Source organism: Oncorhynchus keta, unplaced genomic scaffold, assembly GCF_023373465.1.
Source record: "Oncorhynchus keta strain PuntledgeMale-10-30-2019 unplaced genomic scaffold, Oket_V2 Un_contig_13818_pilon_pilon, whole genome shotgun sequence".
In the NCBI taxonomy this organism is placed as follows: domain Eukaryota; kingdom Metazoa; phylum Chordata; class Actinopteri; order Salmoniformes; family Salmonidae; genus Oncorhynchus; species Oncorhynchus keta.
The window spans coordinates 1-24,332 of record NW_026278374.1 but is presented as its reverse complement, the minus strand read 5'-3'; the positions used below and the strand labels follow the sequence as shown (position 1 = coordinate 24,332).

At 46.1% G+C, this 24,332-nt stretch overlaps 2 protein-coding genes across 2 annotated transcripts; one reads left to right on the top strand and one right to left on the bottom strand.

Annotated features, from left to right (window-relative positions):
- Positions 1 to 240: 240 nt before the first annotated feature.
- Positions 241 to 5,577, bottom strand: LOC118380404 (alpha-1,3/1,6-mannosyltransferase ALG2). The gene is made up of 5 exons (XM_052501497.1): positions 5,380 to 5,577; positions 4,820 to 4,991; positions 4,586 to 4,723; positions 2,058 to 2,225; positions 241 to 1,858 (listed from the first exon to the last, which is right to left on the bottom strand). Exons 2-5 carry the CDS (start codon positions 4,988 to 4,990, stop codon positions 1,112 to 1,114), a joined length of 1,224 nt encoding a protein of 407 aa, XP_052357457.1. The 5' UTR covers position 4,991; positions 5,380 to 5,577; the 3' UTR covers positions 241 to 1,111.
- A 218-nt stretch (positions 5,578 to 5,795) lies between these two features.
- Positions 5,796 to 15,724, top strand: LOC127918224 (protein transport protein Sec61 subunit beta-like). Its single transcript, XM_052501498.1, has 4 exons — positions 5,796 to 5,961; positions 7,940 to 8,035; positions 10,076 to 10,183; positions 15,605 to 15,724. Exons 2-4 carry the CDS (start codon positions 7,965 to 7,967, stop codon positions 15,690 to 15,692), a joined length of 267 nt encoding a protein of 88 aa, XP_052357458.1. The 5' UTR covers positions 5,796 to 5,961; positions 7,940 to 7,964; the 3' UTR covers positions 15,693 to 15,724.
- The last annotated feature ends 8,608 nt before the right edge of the window (positions 15,725 to 24,332 follow it).

Genomic DNA, 24,332 nt, shown 5'->3' with positions numbered 1-24,332 from the left:
ACAGCCCTCCTCATCTCCTGCTAATTCCTCTGCTCACTGAAACATTGACTGAACACACACATTCACAAACACGGCCCTATACTTTTCCACTCCTCTTCTCTCTCGGTGGCATTGCATTTGCAGTGGGTTGATGACAGTTGGATTTAGAGTGTGTGTGCACGTGTGTTGGACACCTGCCTGATACACAACAGTCTGGTACAAAAGAGAAAAAGAAAGAACTTGACAACAAAACAAGCAGAGTTGGTAAACCAGATATGTGTCCTCTGACTGTTTTATTAAGACTTGAGGAATGTCAATAAGAGCTCTTCTAGAGGTTAGTAACACAGACTGACCAGCAGACAACATGACCTTCTATACTACACACACACACACACACACATAATGACCAACACACAGCATCATCTCCTAATAACCCAGAGACCGACATCAACAGCAATGTACAGGCCAAACATTCCGTCATTGTGAAAAGTAACCAAGGTCTGAAAGGGCAGAGGAAGTGGCAAACATCCTGCTTATCGATCTGTGGCTGCCAACTGGCTAATGGCGCTCGGTGGCAGGCGCAAACACACAGCAGCACGTCTATCACACTACAGATCCATCCTAGTGGTTTTGTAGCTCTTGTTCATTAAGCCCTTGGTCACCCCCCTCACACACACACACTTCTGGAACCAAGGGCCGGTGCTGGTATTGTTACGAGAGGCCCCAGGGCAGTATGGGTAAAGTCCTTACTCTTTTGTTAATTGGAGCTGAGATTCCATCCCTCCATTCCCTCAGCAACCCCTCCTGGAGGAACAATGACTAATTGTCTAGAGTCCTCCTCAGTCTGCGTCCCTCTACATTATACCCCCCCCCTCCCCAGTCTGTCCTCCAGTTCTCAGTAACCGTATTTTATCCCTACATATTTAGCCCATCCACCTCTACCTGGCTATAGTTGCAGTAGGATGAAAATGCACCAATGAGATGCTGATCTCAGGTCAGTTCTCCATTCTTTGGTTAGGATTTAGGCAGGGATTAAGAGAAGGTAAACTGATCTAGATGTGTCTACGGGTGACTTCTACCGAAAGCTGCGCCGCTAACACACCCCAGCCCAGTTACTGCTCCAGCAGAGGTGTCACTGGGTCAGTCTGAGGATGTACCCGTGCAGCTGGTCTGAGAAGGCCTCCAGGGAGAACTTCTCCTGAACCCGCCTCCTGCCGGCCTGGCCCATGTCCTTGCGGAGCTGGGGGTCTCTGAACAGCTTCTCCATGGCCAGGGAGAAGGCCTCGGCCGTGGGCTCACACAGGAAGCCCGTCTCCCCGTCACCTACACTCTCCAGAGGCCCTCCAGACCTCACAGCAATGACGGGACAGCAGCAGTACATGGCCTCCACTGGCACTATCCCAAAGTGCTCTCTGCTGGGCGTGTAGAGAACGCATGCACTGCCCCGCAACAGCGCCACCTTCTGGCTGTCTGAGGGAGAGCGCAGGAAGGTGACAGAGTCCTCCAATCCCAGCCGTGCTGCTAGCTCCTTCAGCTCAGCGTAGTGCTGGACATTCTCAGCAACACGGCCGTCGTACCCCCCTGCCACCACCAGGTGGATTCCTGCCTGGTCCCCTGTGGCGAGGCGAGTCTTCAGGGAAGAGAGGCCCTCCAGGGCCAGACCCAGGCTCTTCTTCCTCTCATAGCGGTTCAGAGACAGGAAGAGGCAGGACACACCTTCAGGGATCAAGCCCCCCAGACCCTGCTCTAGCTGCTCCTCAGGGGGCCTGTCAAAGCTGTGTGTGTTGAGGGAGGGATAGAGGACGTCAGTCTGGACCCCATCCAGGGAACGGAAGGTCTCCCTAAAGACCACTGCGGTGAAACAACTATTCACCAGCACCTGGGACAAGAAACAAGAAGGATTAGTCAGTGATATCTCATCAACAAGGTCAGAGGAGAGAGCTCAATTGGGAAAATCAAAACTAGTTTCCATTGAAAATAAATTAATGAAACGGTTGGTATTTTCTACTCTTAAAATCTAATCCTTGTTTCTCTGGTTCTATACTCTAATCCTTATTTCTCTGGTTCTATACTCTCACCATATCAGCCATGCCAGTGGTGAGTTCCTCCAGTCTGTCTATGGGGGCGCGGTAGAGCTTTTTCAGAGCTGAGCCTCTCTGGGTCAGTAGCTGGTCTGGGAAATGACAGTAGAACAGAACCTTTTTCCTCTGACGAGACAACCTCAGGACTGGGATACACACCGACACCTGTAATAGGAGAGAGAGTAGGGTTGTATCTACTACAATCACAACTACAGAAAAGTGAAAGCAAAAAGACGAGTGTGAAGGTGAGAGTCAAAATGAAAAGGTAACCTAGACCTTAGTGCTGCTTTTGATTCCATCGATCACCACATTCTTTCTTTTGGAGAGATTGGAAACCCAAATTGGTCTACACGGACAACTTCTGGCCTGGTTTAGATCTTATCTGTCGGAAAGATATCAGTTTGTCTCTGTGAATTGTTTGTCCTCTGACAAATCAACTGTAAATGTCGGTGTTCCTCAAGGTTCCATTTTAGGACCAGTATTGTTTTCACTATATATTTTACCTCTTGGGGATGTCATTCAAAAACATGTTAACTTTCACTGTTATGCGGATGACACACAGCTGTACATTTCAATGAAACATGGTGAAGCCCCAAAATTGCCCTCGCTTAGAAGCCTGTGTTTCAGACATAAGGAAGTGGATGGCTGCAAACATTCTACTTTTAAACTCTGACAAAACAGAGATGCTTGTTCCAGGTCCCAAGAAACAAAGAGATCTTCTGTTGAATCTGACAATTAATCTTGATGGTTGTACAGTCATCTCAAATAAAACTTTGAAGGACCTCGTTGTTACTCTGGACCCTGATCTCTTTTGATGAACATATCAAGACTGTTTCAAGGACAGCTTTTTTCCATCTACGTAACATTGCAAAAATCAGAAACTTTCTGCCAAAAATGATGTGGCAGGGTAGCCTAGTGGTTAGAGCGTTGGACTAGTAACCGAGTTCGAATCCCCGAGCTGACAAGGTACAAATAAAATAAAAAAATGCAGAAAAATTAATCCATGCTTTTGTTACTTCTAGGTTAAACTACTGCAATGCTCTACTTTCTGGCTACCCGGATAAAGCAGTAAATTAACTTCAGTTAGTGCTAAATACGGCTGCTAGAATCCTGACTAGAACCAAAAAAAAAATATCATATTACTCCAGTGCTCGCCTCCCTACACTGGCTTCCTGTTAAGGCAAGGGCTGATTTCAAGGTTTTACTGCTAACCTACAAAGCATTACACGGGCTTGCTCATTACCATCTTTCTGATTTGGTCCTGCCGTACATACCTACACGTACGCTACGGTCACAAGACGCAGGCCTCCTAATTGTCCCTAGAATTTCTAAGCAAACAGCTGGAGGCAGGGCTTTCTCCTATAGAGCTCCATTTTTATGGAATGGTCTGCCTACCCATGCGAGAGACGCAGACTCGGTCTCAACCTTTAAGTCTTTACTGAAGACTCATCTCTTCAGTGGGATTCTCTGCCTCTAACACTTTTACAGAGGCTGAGTCACTGGCTTACTGGTGCTCTTTCATACCATCCCTAGGAGGGGTGCGTCACTGACGTGATCTTCCTGTCTGGGTTGGCGCCCCCCTTGGGTTGTGCCGTGGCGGAGATCTGTGTGGGCTATAATCGGCCTTGTCTCAGGATGGTAAGTTGATGGTTGAAGATATCCTCTAATTTGCTTTGGCAAATTGGGTGGGGTTATATCCTTCCTGTTTGGCCCTGTCCGGGGGTATCATCTGATGGGGCCACAGTGTCTCCTGACCCCTCCTGTCTCAGCCTCCAGTATTTATGCTGCAGTAGTTTATGTGCCGGGGGGGAGGCTAGGGTCAGTTTGTTATATCTGGAGTACTTCTCCTGTCTTATACGGTGTCCTGTGTGAATTTAAGTATGCTCTCTCTAATTCTCTCTTTCTTTCTCTCTCTCGGAGGACCTAAGCCCATGCCTAAGGACTACCTGGCATGATGACTCCTTGCTGTCCCCAGTCCACCTGGCCGTGCTGTTGCTCCAGTTTCAACTGTTCTGCCTGTGGCTTTGGAACCCTGACCTGTTCACTGGACGTGCTACCTGTCCCAGACCTGCTGTTTTCAACTCTCTAGAGACAGCAGGAGCGTTAGAGATACTCTTAATGATCGGCTATGAAAAGCCAACTGACATTTACTCCTGAGGTGCTGACTTGCTGCACCCTCAACAACTACTGTGATTATTATTATTTGACCATGCTGGTCATTTATGAACATTTGAACATCTTGGCCATGTTCTGTTATAATCTCCACCCGACACAGCCAGAAGAGGACTGGCCACCCTCATAGTCTGGTTCCTCTCTAGGGTTCTTCCTAGGTTTTGGCCTTCCTAGGGAGTTTTTCGTAGCCACCGTGCTTTTACACCTGCATTGCTTGTTGTTTGGGGTTTTAGGCTGGGTTTCTGTACAGCACTTTGAGATATCAGCTGATGTAAGAAGGGCTTTATAAATACATTTGATCTGATTTATGCTAAAGTGAAGATAAAAAAATATGTTGACGGTGTGTCACAAACCTGATCACAGAAGACCACGTCGTACTCTACTCCGCTGAGGAAGACCAGGTAGAGAGCTACGTAGATCATCCTGAGGTAGGCACACAGGGCATGCAGGTACCCAAACACACTGGTAGGCAACCAGTCACCCACACACACCTGGAGATGACCAACAGGGTCAGGTAGGAAAACAGTGTGAGTGTGTTTGTGTGTGTTATAACACTGTTATTAGATTACACTGTTATCGACACCCACCACGTTCAGGTCTGGGTCCAGTGTCTCTGAGAAGCAGTGTGTGGGATCATGGTGGGCCGTCCAGATCTGAACACTGCAGCCGCGAGAGCGTAGAGCTACAGCTGCATCCACCACCAGCCTCTCTGCACCACCTATACCCAGGTCTGGGTGGAGAAACACCACCCGCACCATCCTGAAGGAGACAGACAACATGTTTAAAGAAGCCGGATGACACTGACAGGTTGACAGGTGCGTCATCAACATGGGGCTTGTTCAGAAGGGTCAGACAGTATTAATACATTCAATACAACGTTACAGAATGGAGGACATTATTGACATGGCAGAGAGGTGGATTGTTTAGTCTACAATGCCACAACCCATATAACGTTCTCCCGGTTGAATTGGCAAAGCTCATAACATCAGCTAACCGTGATGTTGTTGAAAAAGTCAATAGATATCTCTAGCCGAAAGCTACACTAAACACAGTGAACATCGAGCTTATATCAACCTAGTATCACAGAGACCAGCTAGTATGCATTCGTTACTAATTCAGTGTGGACGTTGTCTGTCATAAACTTTACCTTTCGCTCCTTGATAATGCAGTCTGTCCAACTTGTGTCCAGGAAACAGTGGTCAACTTACGAACACTAATATGCCACTGAGCCTACTAATCGACATGATGGCTCAAATGTTCATTTAATTTACAACGGCAAAATCCCCCTGTGTTGAACCAAAATAGCGTCAGATGCCACCCTCTGGAGCACGTCGCTTCCTATGAGACACGTCACCTCTCTCGGCACGCACACTTTTCATTTGCCTTTCGTTCAAACTCCAAAATTAGATTAAACAAATTAGAAATTAAAGTACACTTTTTTTAATAAATAATTTTTACCATGAGATTATATATGAATCTACAATTTGTAATAAATTGAATCCGTTAGATGTCAATTATGAGCTTCTTGGTTCAGGCTTGACATAGGGCACCTAAAATGGTCCTTCGTTCTGTAATCGTGTCCTTTTTAGACAAGCGTCATCTTTCTTGGATTCCTTCTAAATTTGTAGCGATTTGTGTACAGCACTGCTGCCCATTTGACGTGGACTTCAGTTCGAGGAACAGTTGAAGTTTTCTTCTTTAGCTGAAATCCAAAGTGCAACTTAAAATGGTAAGAATTCTATAATTTTTCAAAATAAATTATATTGTTGTACACCTCTTAACTTGGCTTTAGCCAACTGACTAGCTACCTTACGTTAGCTCTCATTCAATTTAGCTAGGCATAACAGAGACATTCAATTAGCCTCTGTTAGCAAGCTAACCTAGTACAATTGCAGGCATGATGTTATATTAGTCTTATTTAACATTGCTGTTTTATATTATAATCATTCTTTACCGCCGAGGTGACTGTCAGGTTTAGAAGCCATCTAAGGTAGCCAGCTAGTTAAAGTTAGTATGATGATCCATGATCTATTTGTATACGTGGCCATTTTTCGAATCAGCGAATCTTTATTCTGTTATATGTGAGCCAGCCAGACTATCACAAACAATCATTGCAATGACATGAACATTTAGAAATTACATTTGACTACGCTGTTCATGGCGCTTTAGGGTACTCATCGCTGGTAAAGAGGGCCTCTAGTAGTAGCTAGTGAGCTCCTATATACACTACTCAAAAAAATAAAGGGAACACTTAAACAACACAATGTAACTCCAAGTCAATCACATTTCTATGAAATCAAACTGTCCACTTAGGAAGCAACACTGATTGACAATAAATTTCACATGCTGTTGTGCAAATGGAATAGACAACAGGTGGAAATTATAGGCAATTAGCAAGACACCCCCCATTAAAGGAGTGGTTCTGCAGGTGGGGACCACAGACCACTTCTCAGTTCCTATGCTTCCTGGCTTTGGTCACTTTTGAATGTCGGCGGTGCTTTCACACTATTGGTAGCATGAGACTGAGGCTACAACCCACACAAGTCGCTCAGGTAGTGCAGCTCATCCACAACCCACACAAGTGGCTCAGGTAGTGCAGCTCATCCAGGATGGCACATCAATGCGAGCTGTGGCAAGAAGGTTTGCTGTGTCTGTCAGCGTAGTGTCCAGAGCATGGAGGTGCTACCAGGAGACAGGCCAGTACATCAGGAGATGTGGAGGAGGGCAACAACCGAGCAGCAGGACCTCTACCTCCGCCTTTGTGCAAGGAGGAGCAGGAGGAGCACACAAAGATTGGCAAATTCGCCACTGGCGCCCTGTGCTCTTCACAGATGAAAGCAGGTTCACACAGGTTCACACTGAGCACGTGACAGACGTGACAGTCTGGAGACGCCGTGGAGAACGTTCTGCTGCCTGCAACATCCTCCAGCATGACTGGTTTGGCGGTGGGTCATTCATGGTGTGGGGTGGCATTTCTTTGGGGGGCCGCACAGCCCTCCATGTGCTCGCCAGAGGTAGCCTGACTGCCATTAGGTACCGAGATGAGACCATATGCTGGTGTGGTTGGCCCTGGGTTCCTCCTAATGCAAGACCATGCTAGTCCTCATGTGGCTGGAGTGTGTCAGCAGTTCCTGCAAGAGGAAGGCATTGATGCTATGGACTGGCCCGCCTGTTCCCCAGACCGGAATCCAATTGAGCACATCTGGGACATCATGTCTCCCTCCATCCACCAATGCCACGTTGCACCACAGACTGTCCAGGAGCATGCCCAGGCGTTGTAGGGAGGTCATACAGGCACGTGGAGGCCACACACACACAACTGAGCCTCATTTTGACTTGTTTTAAGGACATTACATCAAATTTGGATCAGCCTGTAGTATGGTTTTCCACTTTAATGTTGAGTGTGACTCCAAATCCAGACCTCCATGGGTTTATACATTTGATTTCCATTGATAATTTTTGTGATTTTGTTGTCAGCACATTCAACTATGTAAAGAAAAAGTATTTAATAAGAATATTTAATTCATTCAGATCTAGGACGTGTTATTTTAGTGTTCCCTTTATTTTTTGGAGCAGTGTATTATGAGGAAGTTATTTGTGATTATCATTTCAGAGAACCCCACATCCAAAGTGGGTCAAATCCAATGGTTACATTTCTGTTTTATTCTGTAATCTTAGTATTTTGTGTGTAACTGTCTCTTCCTCAGCCTGGACCAGCATCAAGTGCAACTAATGTCGGTGCAGGGAGCCGATCCCCAGCAAGACAGTGGCCCCCGCGCAGCAGGATCCACAGTCCGACAGAGGTAATAATTTATTACATTTCTATAGCGCTTTCATAATCTCAAAGCGCTTCAAAAACAAAATACAACTACATCATCATGGTACATGGCAGCAAGAGCCACACACAACCTCACCTAACGCAGAAGGATCTACAACAAACACCAAGACTCAATCAGACTGAAGACATTACATACTGGTACCCTTAACCACCCTCAAGCATCAACATTACCACCGAGCTCCAACCTATAACACAAGAGTACATTACTAAAATCAACTACATTTTAGGTAGACTAGAGGATGTAAAATGATTTGGGACCCTCTCCTGTCTCTCTGACACAATACTGTAGGTAGAGTGATGGTGTTTAGATATCCCTCTGCGTAGATACCATGAGATAGATGTTGGTGCTTTAGGCTTAATCAGTATGTAATCAGAGCCTCGCTGTCATCATCATTACATCATTACTACCTTATCCCTCATTCACTCATTACCTCATTTAGCCCCTTTTAATCTCAGTGGATGTGTACAGCAGTTATGAATCACTACATCAGGACATTAACTACAGGCGTCTGAACACAAACTGCTGTAGTAGAGGGAGTTGGGTACTATAGTACTTCTACCTCAAATGGCAGTGTTTCCCCTACATTCATTTAGCAGCGGTGGCCCACTGCTTTTTTTATGCGTATATCCAGGGGTCACATTAGCTTTTAGAAATCTGCATTTTCAAAAAGCGGACGAACAAAGAATCAGCGTTTCTTTAAACCCCATAACTCAACTTTCAACACGAAACCGGTGTTCTTTGGATTAGGGGCGTGCAACTAGTTTTACTTCACACAAAATGCATTGGTTCAACACATTCAGCAGAAAATCATTTTCATGAAATGTCAACAGTAGTGCAACGCTATTTGGCTAGCAGCCACATGTAAATTGGCTTACAATGAAAAAGCAAGGTTTTTCTTGCAAAAACTATGCATGGCCATATTTCTGATGTTTATAGGAAATGTAGCTGGATTCTTTCTAATGCTTTGTTTTGCATTTAACTGGCTGCCGGAGAGAAAAAACACCAGAGAAAAGTATCCTACACATCAGTGGAGTGGAACTGAAGCACAAATTACCTTTTTCATTACTGATTAGGAGCGAACCCTGACTGAAGCACAAATTACCTTTTACATTACTGATTAGGAGCGAACCCTGACTGAAGCACAAATTACCTTTTACATTACTGATTAGGAGCGAACCCTGACTGAAGCACAAATTACCTTTTACATTACTGATTAGGAACCCTGACTGAACCCTTTTACATTACTGATTAGGAGCTGACTGAAGCACAAATTACCTTTTACATTACTGATTAGGAGCGAACCCTGACTGAAGCACAAATTACCTTTTACATTACTGATTAGGAGCGAACCCTGACTGAAGCACAAATTACCTTTTACATTACTGATTAGGAGCGAACCCTGACTGAAGCACAAATTACCTTTTACATTACTGATTAGGAGCGAACCCTGACTGAAGCAGGGCAGAATTTACGATAAACATTTAAGATCTGCATTTATAAAATGCTACAAGAGTTTTTTTCTGCAATTTTAATTTTCTTTCTGTGTCAAACCCCCAGAATCCTCTGTTAGCGCGACCCATGATATCTCTGCTGAGACGCACTTTTAAATCGATGGTAATTGGCTCAATGACTGGAAGTCTATGGGAACAGCTAGCATGTCATTGCGTTACTGCTAGTAGCAATGCACCCCCCGCTACCCTTGCCACCAGGGAAATCCTGCGGGAAACACTGGACAGTGTCTGTGATTTGTCATTTCACACAATAATGTTATGGGTTCAGATATGGCTTAGAACTGCACACTCTGCAGAGGCAGTATTTCCTACAGCCGCTGTGTTTTTACATCTAACCATCTGAGACTCAAATGGTCAAAACTGGAGCAAATGAAGGTTAATTGCAGACAACTCTGTAAAGGTGTGACTGACATGCTCTCATGTAAATAGCTTGTTGTCTCTTGTATATGATGTTATAGCTCCTATGTTGTGTCTCGTATGTGTGATGTCACAGGAAAGCAACGAGCAGTGGCACACGCAGTGCAGGCAGGACCACAGCGTCAGCGGGCGGCACAGGGGGCATGTGGCGCTTCTACACTGAGGACTCACCAGGACTCAAAGTGTGAGTGTGTACACACGCACGCACACACACAGGCTCTAGGATTCCTTCAAATACACACACACACACACACACACACAGAGGCTCTAGGATTCCTTCAAATGCGCGCACACACACACATGTATCTCACACACACAACCATACACACTCACAAAGGCTCCAGGATTCCTTCAAATCTACACACATGTATCTCACACACAGAGTAGGTATGTACAGTGTTTATGAGGAAGAGCATGAATGTTTAATGGCAGTAAATGAGACTTGGGGGACTGAGGCTAAATGCTGATCAGACCCCAGGGTGTGTATGTTCCTGGAGCCCCCTGTCCCCTTACAGACACCGTGAGTTCAGCTCCATACTGTTCCTTAACACTGAACACTCCAGCTTTCTGAGTCTGGCTGCTGTCTGACGCTCGGGCCGCTGTTCTATGCCTCCTGGTCATGGTTCTAGACTGAGACCACTACTGACAACGGTTAGAGATCTCCTCTACTCCACACAGTTCCAGTTCTGCTGTAGTTACTGAGGGTGTTGCTCCTGTAGTCCAGGACAGATGGTTGTGTGTGTGTGTGTGTGTGTGTGTGTGTGTTGAACGCTGGTCTCAGCTTCATTAAGATCTACTCAGAAAGGTCAAGTCAATTACAGCCTTCAGAGAGGAGGGGGGTTGGTATGGTAACACTCTCTCCCCCACCCTTCCACTTCAGGGATGGCGCACCGCCTTCTCATCAAATCCTCATCAATGAATGCAGAAACACAATAGGTCCACATCTCTACTGCCTCCCAGGCAATGTTTCCCCTAGAATTGATCTAGATGGGGTGTAGAGGCACCCACATCTGCCAGAATGGAGATTTTCAATGAAAGCATAATGCTAGGAGAAACACTGGTCCCAGTTCAATGGTGGTAATTAAGCAATAAGCCACGAGGGGGTGTGGATCATGGCCAATATACTGTGGCTAAGGGCTGTTCTGATCCCCAACGCTGAGTGCCTGGACACCGCCCTTAGCCATGATATATTGCCCATATAGCACAAACCCCGGGGTGCCTTACTGCTATTATAAACTGGTTACCATTGTCATTAAAGCAGTAAAAATAAAAGTTTTGTCAAACCTGTGGTATTTTTTTGAACCTTTATTTAACTAGGCAAGTCAGTTAAGAACACCTTTTTATTTTCAATGACTGCCTGTTCAGGGGCAGAACAACAGATTTGTCAGCTCGGGGATTTGAACTTGCAACCTTTCGGTTACTAGTCCAACGCTCTAACCACATGGCTACGTTCTGATACGCCACGGCTGTCAGCCAATCAGTGTTCAGGGCTCGAACCACCCAGTTTATAAGGCTGGTTGGAGCTCAAAAAGAGCTCCATATGAACCACCTGTCTGACTTTTGGCTACTTTAAGTCAAATCAAATTGCCGCCGTCCAATTGTCCAGGATAAGAAAACATCCCATTACGAAATAATGCTTTTTAGTCTATTTATTGATGTAAAACCAGTCGATGGAAATACATTTGACTCGTTATGCTTATCAGTCTATAGGTTCATTTGCATAATTTAGTTGAATAAAATTGGAGCTTGCGTGTACAGTATGTATATATATTCATTGTCCTTATCACGCGTGTAGGCTTACAGTATACTGACAGCCTTTATCACGCGTGTAGGCTTACAGTATACTGACAGCCTTTATCACGCGTGTAGGCTTACAGTATACTGACAGCCTTTATCACGCGTGTAGGCTTACAGTATACTGACAGCCTTTCACGTGTGTAGGCTTACAGTATACTGACAGCCTTTATCACGCGTGTAGGCTTACAGTATACTGACAGCCTTTATCACGCGTGTAGGCTTACAGTATACTGACAGCCTTTATCACGCGTGTAGGCTTACAGTATACTGACGGCCTTTATCACGCATACAGGCTTACAGTATACTGACAGCCTTTATCACGCGTGTAGGCTTACAGTATACTGACGGCCTTTATCGCGCATACAGGCTTACAGTATACTGACGGCCTTTATCGCGCATACAGGCTTACAGTATACTGACGGCCTTTATCGCGCATACAGGCTTACAGTATACTGACGGCCTTTATCACGCGTGTAGGCTTACAGTATACTGACAGCCTTTGTCACGTGTGTAGGCTTACAGTATACTGACAGCCTTTATCACGCGTGTAGGCTTACAGTATACTGACGGCCTTTATCGCGCATACAGGCTTACAGTATACTGACGGCCTTTATCGCGCATACAGGCTTACAGTATACTGACGGCCTTTATCGCGCATACAGGCTTACAGTATACTGACGGCCTTTATCGCGCATACAGGCTTACAGTATACTGACGGCCTTTATCACGCATACAGGCTTACAGTATACTGACGGCCTTTATCGCGCATACGGGCTTACAGTATACTGACTGCCTTTATCGCGCATACAGGCTTACAGTATACTGACGGCCTTTATCGCGCATACAGGCTTACAGTATACTGACGGCCTTTATCGCGCATACAGGCTTACAGTATACTGACGGCCTTTATCGCGCATACAGGCTTACAGTATACTGACGGCCTTTATCGCGCATACAGGCTTACAGTATACTGACGGCCTTTATCGCGCATACAGGCTTACAGTATACTGACGGCCTTTATCACGCATACGGGCTTACAGTATACTGACGGCCTTTATCGCGCATACGGGCTTACAGTATACTGACGGCCTTTATCACGCATACGGGCTTACAGTATACTGACAGCCTTTGAGGGTCAGATCTGTCAGCGAGAGCTGCTGCAGCATCTCAAACAGTAAATGCGTAGTCAACGGGAGGCTTCATCAGCACATCACACACCACTTTGCAATGAGCTGGAGACAGTAAGCATTTTGAAAACATTTACTTCATTGTTTGAAACCTGAACGTTTTAATACATATGAGGTATGTTTTACCTTGCTTCAAAGTAGCCTAGTCAACATCAGACCATATCTGTGGAGGCAATTCCTTTTATATCAACTTCCTTTCATTGTCCAGTAGGCAAAGACACAATCCAAGTCATATTATCAACCCATGTAGTTGTTACATATTACATCTCCCCTCTTTCTACATCTCTACCAGATATTTTCATCTGTTACATGAAAACGCTTGCGTTTGACAGTGGTGTTCTCATGCTAACTGCGTTATGGAATGAACATTTGTGCGTCGCCTACTGCCTTGTGCCTATGTCGACTGGTTGTAGCCTATGTCGACTGGTTGTAGCCTATGTCGACTGGTTGTATGAATTTGAGATCTATCTTTCCACAACTGTCTGGAAGAGTCTGTGTTTCTCGACACGCTGACCAATAGAATGGGTAAACTAATAGATTGACAGGCTAGTGATGTTGCTGTTTGTTACTCGTCTTGTTGTCTGAGGAAAGTCTGTGGACAGTTATTCTAACATCTTCAATGTGCACATAACAATTTGGTAAGAAGGACCGCACGTTGTTGCGTGTTCTGTTAATATGAATGAGCATATTTTAAATGTGATTCCAGTCATTCTGAGCACTGTGGGTGGACACCTTTTAATCCTGTTACTCACCCAATGCATATGGGTCCAGTAGATTTCACATGCTCTCGGTCAAATGTCCGGAGCCACGTTTTCCTAATGGAAACCCAGTACAACACTAAGCCCCAGGCTACTTCTCTCCTGCTCTCACTATATATACAAAAGTATGTGGACACCCCTTCAAATTAGGGGATTTGTCCAGCACACAGCCATGCTATCGTAGACAAACATTGGCAGTAGATCGGCCCCTTACTGAAGAGCTCAGTGACTTTCAACGTGGCACCGTCATAGATGCCACCTTTCCAACAAGTCAGTTTGTCAAATTTCTGCCCTGCCAGAGCTGCCCGGTCAACTAAGTGCTGTTACTATGAAGTGGAAATGTCTAGGAGCAACAACGGCTCAGCAGCGAAGTGGTAGGCCACATAAGCTCACAGAACGGGACAGCCGAGTGCTGAACCTCTTGCAACCCTCACTACCGAGTTCTAAAACTTCCTTTGGAAGCAACGTCAGCACAATAACTGTTTTTCGAGAGCATTGTGAAATGGGTTTCATGGCCGAGTAGCCCCACACAAGCCTAAGATCACTATGCGCTATGCCATGGTGATGAATCACGCTTCACCATCTGGCAGTCCAACGGACGAAATCTGGGTTTGGCGGATGCCAGGAGAATGCTACCTGCCCGAATGAATGGTTCCAACTGTAAGGTTTTGGTGGTGGTGGAGGAGGAATAATGGTCTCAGGCTGTTTGCATGGTTTGGGCTGTCTCTTCGTTCCAGAGAAGGGAAGTCTTCATGCTACAATGACGTTCTAGACGATTCTGTGCTTCCAACTTTGTGGCAACAGTTTGAGGAAGGCACTTTCCTGTTTCAGCATGATCATAACCCCATGCACAAAGTGAGGTAGATACAAAAATTACTTGTCAAGATCAGTGTGGAAGAACTTGACTGGCTTGCACAGAGCCCTGACCTCAACCCCATCGAACTTCATTGGGATGAATTGGAACACCTATTGCAAGCCAGGCCTAATCAACCAACATCATTGCCCGACCTGAATGGAAGCAAGTTCCCACAGTAATGTTCTGGTGGAAAGCCTTCCCAGAAGAGTGGAGGCTGTTATAGCATCGAAGGAAGCGACCAACTCTTAATTTTCATGATACTAAGATGAGATGTTTGATGAAAAGGTGTCCACATACTCTTGGTCATCTAGTGTATAGCTCCACAAGTGCATACTGAGGGCCCTCAAACTCAACTCTGGACCTGGAAGCCAGTTCCACTGCTTTGTGTCATTGTTCCCCCCTCTCTAGTCAGGGACTGATTTAGACCTGGGCACACCAGGTGTGTGTAATTAATGATCAGGTAGAACAGAAGCAGCAGACTCTGTACCTCGTAGGGTGAGTTGAACATCACTGCTGTAGGGGATTGGGCCAGTTTGGATTGTGCCACTGTTTTCTGTGTCTGTATGCATAGTAACCTATGTCTCTCCTCAGTGTATGGGTGGTAACCTGTTTGTCTCTCCTCAGTGTATGGGTGATAACCTGCATGGGTGTCTCTCCTCTGTGTATGGGTGGGTAACCTGTGTTGTCTCTCCTCAGTGTATGGGTGGTAACCTGTGTCTCTCTCTCTGTGTATGGGTGGTAACCTGCGTGTCTCTCCTCAGTGTATGGGTGATAACCTCTCCTCCTCAGTGTATGGGTGATAACCTGCGTGTGTCTCTCCTCAGTGTATGGGTGATAACCTGCGTGTGTCTCTCCTCAGTGTATGGGTGATAACCTGCGTGTGTCTCTCTTCTGTGTATGGGTGGTAACCTGTGTGTGTATGGGTGGTAACGTATGAGTGGTAACCTGTGTGTGGTCTCTCCTCAGAGGTCCAGGTGGTAACCTGTGTGTGTGTGGTCTCTCCTCAGAGGTCCAGTACCAGTGCTGGTGATGAGTTTGCTGTTCATCGCGTCGGTCTTCATGCTGCACATCTGGGGGAAGTACACCCGCTCCTAAACCCCGTCCCATGACCCTCACCCTCAACCCCCTGACCCTGCGGGCTTCTTAACACATCAGACCTGGACCAAACAACCAACCAACCAACCTGAATCCCCAACAACACTACTCGCCTGTCCCAGAGTGGTACAGACCCAATCTGTCTGGTGTTCTCTTAGAGCAGGGCAGCAGTCTGGTGTCCAACTCAAACTGAACTGCAGACCACCAGTGTGTTGACCTTGAGCATAGATCATCTAGGACTGAATCCTGACATGAGACTCATCTCCTACTGGCTGCTGTAGGTCCTGTTGATGACAATGGGTGATGCCTCTCAGTAAGGATCAGGCACCTAGTCCCCTCATCAGGATGTCAGTAAGCATCTATATATTTCAGCCTGAATTGGAACCTGTAGATGTTTTGTTAACATCATTTGGACAACATTTTTATTGTGATATTGTACAATAAATGAACTCAAACAGAATGTGTTGTGTGTTGGATGTCCATATTAGCATTTACACTCTGTAAAACTGCTTCATGCAAATTCATGATCCTTGAGTGCCTCTCGGGACACCTTGTCTGCTGCCAATCATGGTCTTTAGTGTCTGTATGTGGGTTTCCCATTGCACTGTATTAGACCATGTCCCAGAGCTCATGTACTGTACACTGCCTTTGGCAAAGTGTAGCTAATTTAGTGTGGATCAATCAATCAATGTCTGTACTGGACAATTACATACCTTGTGTGTGTATATACTGTATGGACCAAGGGAGTGGTTAGGTTTTATAGACCGTTATGTTAGATTTCTATTGAAATGAGCTACTAATTCAAGCGTTACCCATGGCACGGTATGTGTATGTGACAGGTGTGTAGGTTTCCTGCCAGGTACAGGCTGTATCAGGTATGTTCAGGAGAGCACCAGCCTTTTTCAAACCGCTCCTCAGGAACCCCCAGACATTTCACCATTTTGTTGTAGCCCTGAACTCGCACACCTCATTCAGTTAGTCAAGGGCTTGATGATTAGTTGACTCCGCTGTGCTAGCTCTGGAACAGTTCAAGGTATGGAAAGGCTGGGGGTCCCTGAGGAGGAGTTTGACAAGGCTTGTCTTACACCAGGGCTTCCCAAACTCGGTCCTGGGGTGTCCCTGGGTGAATGTTTTAGTTTTTTCCCAGGCACTACAGCTGACTCAAATAACCAACTCATCAAGCTTTGATTATTTGAATCTGCTGTGTAGCGCTTGGGAAAAAAATAAGGACCTAGTTTGGGAAACCTTTTCCTCGACCGCATTAGAATAGCATCATCTAAGGGGAGAGCAAAGGAATCACTCTCTCTCACACACACACACACACACAGGAAAATAGGATATACTGTAGGTCACTGTATAGTAACAATATAATAGCCATAAGCTAAGACTGGCTGACCATAAATGATGTGATAAATTCAAAGCTGTACAGTACATTCCATTACATCTGACTTTATTACAGTGGTGAAGAACCCTTCATCCTCCTCTACCTCTATTTCTCTGGGAGGACAGGCTCATACTAATACATGGAATGGTATTGACACACATTTGTATTTGATACCATTTTCTTCACTTAATTTCAGTCATTCTTATGAGTCGTCCTCCCCTCACCAGCCTCCTGTGGAGACGAGAATAAACATAATATGCTATTTAGAAGACGTTGTTCTCCAAAGATGTGCATTTAATTAGTTTATTTTACATACGGATGGGCCCGGTTATCAAACCCACTATCCTGGCTTTGGAAGTGCCTTGCTCTACCAAATGATCTGCAGAGAACTACACAGGAGAGAGAAATATAAAGTGACTGATCTCCTCACTTTGGTTCCTGTCATCCTCTCCTCTTCTCTTTGGTTCCTGTCATCCTCTCCTCTTCTCTTTGGTTCCTGTCATCCTCTCCTCTTCTCTTTGGTTCCTGTCATCCTCTCCTCTCTTTGGTTCCTGTCATCCTCTCCTCTCTTTGGTTCCTGTCATCCTCTCTTCTCTTTGATTCCTGTCATCCTCTTCTCTTTGATTCCTGTCATCCTCTCCTCACTTTGGTTCCTGTCATCCTCTCCTCTTCTCTTTGGTTCCTGTCATCCTCTCCTCTCTTTGATTCCTGTCATCCTCTCCTCTCTTTGATTCCTGTCATCCTCTCTTCTCTTTGGTTCCTGTCATCCTCTCTTCTCTTTGGTTCCTGTCATCCTCTCTTCTCTTCGGTTCCTGTCATCCTCTCCTCTCTCTTCTCTTTGGTTCCTGTCATCTCCTCTCTTTGGTTCCTGTCATCCTCTCCTCTCTCTTTTTGGTTCCTGTCACCTCTCCTCTCTCTTCTGTTTGGTTCCTGTCACCTCTCCTCTCTCTCCTCTTTGGTTCCTGTCATCCTCTCCTCTTCTCCTCTTTGTTCCTGTCATCCTCTCCTCTCTTCTCTTTGGTTCCTGTCATCCTCTCCTCTCTTCTCTTTGGTTCCTGTCATCCTCTCCTCTCTCTTCTCTTGGGTTCCTGTCATCCTCTCCTCTCTTCTCTTTGGTTCCTGTCATCTCTCCTCTCTTCTCTTTGGTTCCTGTCATCCCTCCTCTCTCTTCTCTTTGATTCCTGTCATCCTCTCTTCTCTTTGGTTCTGTCATCCCTCTCTTCTCTTTGGTTCCTGTCATCCTCTCCTCTTCTCTTCCTTGGTTCCTGTCATCCTCTCTCTTCGTCCTCTCCTCTCTCTCTCCTCTTTGGTTCCTGTCATCTCCTCTTCTTTGGTTCCTGTCATCCTCTCCTCTCTCTCTCTTTGGTTCCTGTCATCCTCTTCTTCTCTTCTTTGGTTCTGTCATCCTCTCCTCTCTCTTCTCTTTGGTTCCTGTCATCCCTCTCCTCTTCTGTCTTTGGTTCCTGTCATCCTCTCCTCTCTCTTCTCTTTGGTTCCTGTCATCCTCTCCTCTCTTCTCTTTGGTTCCTGTCATCCTCTCCTCTCTCTTCTCTTTGGTTCCTGTCATCCTCTCTCTCTCTTCTCTTAGGTTCCTGTCATCCCCTCTCCTCTCTCTCTCACTTGGTTCCTGTCATCCTCTCCTTCTTCTCTTTGGTTCCTGTCATCCCCTCTCCTCTCTTCTCTTGGTTCCTGTCACCTCTCCTCTCCTCTTTGGTTCTGTCACCTCTCCTCTCTCTTCTCTTTGGTTCCTGTCATCCTCTCCTCTCTTTCTCTCTTTGGTTCCTGTCATCCTCTCCTCTCTTCTCTTTGGTTCCTGTCATCCTCTCTCCTCTTCTCTTTGGTTCCTGTCATCCTCTCCTCTTCTTCTCTCCTTGGTTCCTGTCATCCTCTCTTCCTCTCTTCTCTTTTGGTTCCTGTCATCCTCTCCTCTCTTCCCTTGGTTCCTGTCATCTTCTCCTCTCTCTTCTCTTTGGTTCCTGTCATCCTCTCTCTCTTCGGTTCCTGTCATCCTCTCCTCTCTCTCTTCCTTGGTTCCTGTCATCCTCCTCTCTTGGTTCCTGTCATCTCCTTTGGTTCCTGTCATCCTCTCCCTCTCTTCTCTTTGGTTCCTGTCACCCTCCTCTCTCCTCTCTTTGGTCCTGTCATCCTCCTCTCTCTTTGGTTCCTGTCACCTCTCCCTCTCCTCCTCTTTGGTTCCTGTCATCCTCCTCCTCCTCTCCTCTTTGGTTCCTGTCATCCTCTCCTCTCTCCTTTGGTTCCTGTCATCCTCCTTTCTCTCTTCTCTTGGGTTCCTGTCATCCTCTCCTTTCTTCTCTTTGGTTCCTGTCATCCTCTCTCCTCTCTCCTTTGGTTCCTGTCATCCTCTCCTCTCTCCTTGGTTCCTGTCATCCTCTCCTCTCCTCTTTGGTTCCTGTCATCCTCTCTCTCTCTCTTCGGTTCCTGTCATCCTCTCCTCTCTCCTCTTGGTTCCTGTCACCTCTCCTCTCTCTTCTGTTTGGTTCCTGTCACCTCCTCTCTCCTCTTTGGTTCCTGTCATCCTCTCCTCTCTCTCTTCTTTGGTTCCTGTCATCCTCTCCTCTCTCTTCTCTTTGGTTCCTGTCATCTTCTCTCCTCTCCTCTTCTCTTTCCTTTGTCATCCTCTCCTCTCCTCTCTTGTTCCTGTCATCCTCTCCTCTCTCTTCTCTTTGTTCCTGTCACCTCTCCTCTCTCTCTCTTTGGTTCCTGTCATCCTCTCCTCTCTCTTCTCTTTAGTTCCTGTCATCCTCTCCTCTCTCTCTCTTTGGTTCCCGTCACCTCCTCTCCTCTTGGTTCCTGTCATCCTCTCCTCTTCTTTGGTTCCTGTCATCCTCTCCTCTTCTCTTTTGGTTTCTGTCACCTCTCCTCTCTCTTCTCTTTGATTTCTGTCACCTCTCCTCCTCTCCTCTTGGTTCCTGTCACCTCTCCTCTCCTCTTTGGTCCCTGTCACCTCTCCTCTCTCCTCTTTGGTTCCTGTCATCCTCTCCTCTCTCTCCTCTTTGCTTCCTGTCATCCTCTCCTTCTCTTCTCTTTGTTTTCCTGTCATCCTCTCCTTTTCTTCTCTTGGTTCCTGACATCCCCTCTCCTCTTCTCTTTGATTCCTGTCATCCTCTCTTCTCTTTGGTTCCTGTCATCCTCTCCTCTCTCTCCTCTTTGGTTCCTGTCATCCCTCCCTCTCTCCCTCTTTGGTTCTGTCACCTCTTTGCTTCCTTTGGTTCATCCTCTCTTCCTTTGGTTTCCTCTCACCTCTCCCTCTCTCTTCTCTTTGTTTCCTCATCTCCTCTCTCTTCTCTTTGGTTCCTGTCATCCTCTCATCTCTCTCTTCTCTTTGGTTTCTGTTCTCCTTTGTTCCCTTTGATTCCTCATCTCCACTCTCTTCTCTTTGCTTCCTCTCATCTTCTCTCTCTCCTCTTTGCTTCCTCCTCATCTCCTCTTTGCTTTGCTTCCTCTCCTCTTTGCTTCTGTCCCTCTCTCTCTTCTCTTGGTTCCTCTCATCTTCCTCTCTCTCTTTGATTCTGTCATTGCTTCTCTTTGGTTCCTCATCTTCTCTCTCTTCTTTTGCTTCCCTGTCATCTCCTCCTCTTCTCTTTGGTTCCTCTCATCTCCTCTCTCTTCTCTTTGGTTCCTGTCATCTTCTCTTTCTCTTTGCTTCCTGTCATCTTCTCTTCTCTTTGGTCCCTCTCATCTTCTCTCTTTCTTTGCTTCCTCTCATCTCCTCTCTCTTCTCTTTGGTTTGGTTCCTCTCATCCTCTCATCTTCTCTCTCTTCTCTTTGGTTCCTCTCATCTCCTCTCTCTTCTCTTTGCTTCCTCTCATCTCCTCTCCTCTCTTCTTTGCTTTCATCTCCTCTCTCTTCTCTTTGCTTCTCATCTTCTCTCTCTCTTCTTTGCTTCCTCATCTCCTCTCTTCTCTTTGCTCTCTCATTCCCTTTTCCTCTTTTGCCTCCTCATCTCCCATCTCTTCTCTTTGCTTCCTCTCATCTCCTCTCTCTCTCTTTGCTTCCTCTCATCTTCTCTTCTCTTTGCCTCCTCATCTCCCATCTCTTCTCTTTGGTTCCTCTCCCCTCCTCTCGTCTTTGTATTTGATACCATTCCACCTATTATGCTTTAGCCATTATCACAAGCTCCTTGTCCCCAATTAAGTTCCACCAACCTCCTGTGGTGGCTTCATACACACGGTATATATTCGCACTGAATAGGATGCTGTCTACCAACTCAAAGCTGTGGGATCTGTTGCTCTTTGCTCGAGACACTAATACTAACTGACTTAAATGTAAATGTAAACAGAAAGACCGTGAGGACCACTCACTCCTAGAACAAAGACCACTCAACTCTCCAGGCACGCCAAGACCATGCACTCACACAAAAAGACAGCTCACTGCCTCACACATAGACCACTTACCACTAGGATCGCTGAAACCACTCGTAGTACTATTTGTTGTGTGCAAGACAGATGGTACATCTGCTCTGCCTGCTGCAGTGACATTATCAGCCTGAAGGGGGTGCTCCAGACTACTGTGTGAACCTCAGTCACTGTGGAGGGAGACAAGAAGCCATCTCTCTGCTCCTCACAGAGCTCTACTACTGTAGAAGTCTTGCCACCAGGCACACACTGGTTGAATCAACATTGTTTACACGTTGAACTAACATGTAATCAACACTCAATTGAGTCTATTTAGAGTCAAACATCCCATATTGCATTCCTGCTAATAACTTCTCATAAACAAGCTTCTCACTCGTCTGAAGGACTTTTGCCAGTTTATTCTGTCTCTCATTGCATCCTCCCTGTAATTGCCACGAGTAACTGACTGCATTTGACTAGAGCTTTTGATACATATGAACAAGATGAAGTGACACTGTATGGCTGTTTCTCTGTGTCGACCTCTCTGTTCAGTTACACTTCTGGAGTTCTGAGCACAGCATTCCCTGGATGACAATGGTAGAAAAGCATTCCCTGGATGACCATGGGAGAAAAGCATTCCCTGGATGACCATGGTAGAAAAGCATTCCCTGGATGACCATGGGAGAAAAGCATTCCCTGGATGACCATGGGAGAAAAGCATTCCCTGGATGACCATGGTAGAAAAGCATTCCCTGGATGACCATGGTAGAAAAGCATTCCCTGGATGACCATGGGAGAAAAGCATTCCCTGGATGACCATGGTAGAAAAGCATTCCCTGGATGACCATGGTAGAAAAGCATTCCCTGGATGACCATGGTAGAAAAGCATTCCCTGGATGACCATGGGAGAAAAGCATTCCCTGGATGACCATGGTAGAAAAGCATTCCCTGGATGACCATGGTAGAAAAGCATTCCCTGGATGACCATGGGAGAAAAGCATTCCCTGGATGACCATGGGAGAAAAGCATTCCCTGGATGACCATGGGAGAAAAGCATTCCCTGGATGACCATGGGAGAAAAGCATTCCCTGGATGACCATGGGAGAAAAGCATTCCCTGGATGACCATGGTAGAAAAGCATTCCCTGGATGACCATGGGAGAAAAGCATTCCCTGGATGACCATCGGAGAAAAGCATTCCCTGGATGACCATGGGAGAAAAGCATTCCCTGGATGACCATGGTAGAAAAGCATTCCCTGGATGACCATGGGAGAAAAGCATTCCCTGGATGACCATGGTAGAAAAGCATTCCCTGGATGACCATGGTAGAAAAGCATTCCCTGGATGACCATGGGAGAAAAGCATTCCCTGGATGACCATGGGAGAAAAGCATTCCCTGGATGACCATGGGAGAAAAGCATTCCCTGGATGACCATGGGAGAAAAGCATTCCCTGGATGACCATGGTAGAAAAGCATTCCCTGGATGACCATGGGAGAAAAGCATTCCCTGGATGACCATGGGAGAAAAGCATTCCCTGGATGACCATGGGAGAAAAGCATTCCCTGGATGACCATGGGAGAAAAGCATTCCCTGGATGACCATGGGAGAAAAGCATTCCCTGGATGACCATGGGAGAAAAGCATTCCCTGGATGACCATGGGAGAAAAGCATTCCCTGGATGACCATGGTAGAAAAGCATTCCCTGGATGACCATGGTAGAAAAGCATTCCCTGGATGACCATGGGAGAAAAGCATTCCCTGGATGACCATGGGAGAAAAGCATTCCCTGGATGACCATGGGAGAAAAGCATTCCCTGGGTGACCATGGGAGAAAAGCATTCCCTGGGTGACCATGGTAGAAAAGCATTCCCTGGATGACCATGGTAGAAAGGACAAACTGGTCAGTAATAGTGTAGAGTGGTGCTACAAACCTGTTTATCATGAATTACTTTTCTCATGAGTGAGGTTTAACTATGCACATGTTTCACTTTTGAGTGTTTTCATATTTTGAATTGTTGGCACCTGTGACAATTCTGCACTTGACAATCGATTGATCGGAATTCTCACACGTGCCAATCATTCAAAATATGAAAACAGTTGTCATGTACACACTAGTTGTCCAGCTTGCAGTCCTCTTGTAGCTGCCACTGAAGATGACACTGATGTGTGTGTGTTTCTGCCAGCCTGAATGCGGGTTCCTTGTGTTTAGTGTAGCATCTGAATGCTGTTCATTAATTCATCCTGTCAACCGACTCCAGTTTCACATGAGCTCCCAGAGTTCGTGGCAAATCCCGGCACCGTCCTTACGCACACGCACACGCACACACACACACACACGCACACGCACGCGCACGCGCACGCGCACACACACACACACACACACACACACACACACACACAGTGGCCCAAAACGGCACCATGCCAGAACTACTCAACAGAGCGATTAAATATGGAACACACACCGACGCTCCCACAGCGTTACAACACCCAAACACGGCCGTCAACATGTGGAGCTCAGAACTCTCTGTGCGTCTGTATAGACCTCTTTCATTGTGGACCTCTTTCATTGTGTGTGCACGTGTTGGTGTGCATGCACCCACACGCGTGTGCGTATCCATGGGGACACATGCCACAAAGTAGGACTGAGAGCCAAGGTTTATTGTTGGTTGGTTTTTTAGATTTTATCTTATTTCACCTTTATTTAACCAGGTAGGATAGTTGAGAACAAGTTCTCATTTGCAACTGCGACCTGGCCAAGATAAAGCATAGCAGTGTGAACAGACAACACAGAGTTACACATGGAGTAAACAATTAACAAGTCAATAACACAGTAGAAAAAAAGGGAGTCTATATACAATGTGTGCAAAAGGCATGAGGAGGTACCCAACTCCATAGCTAA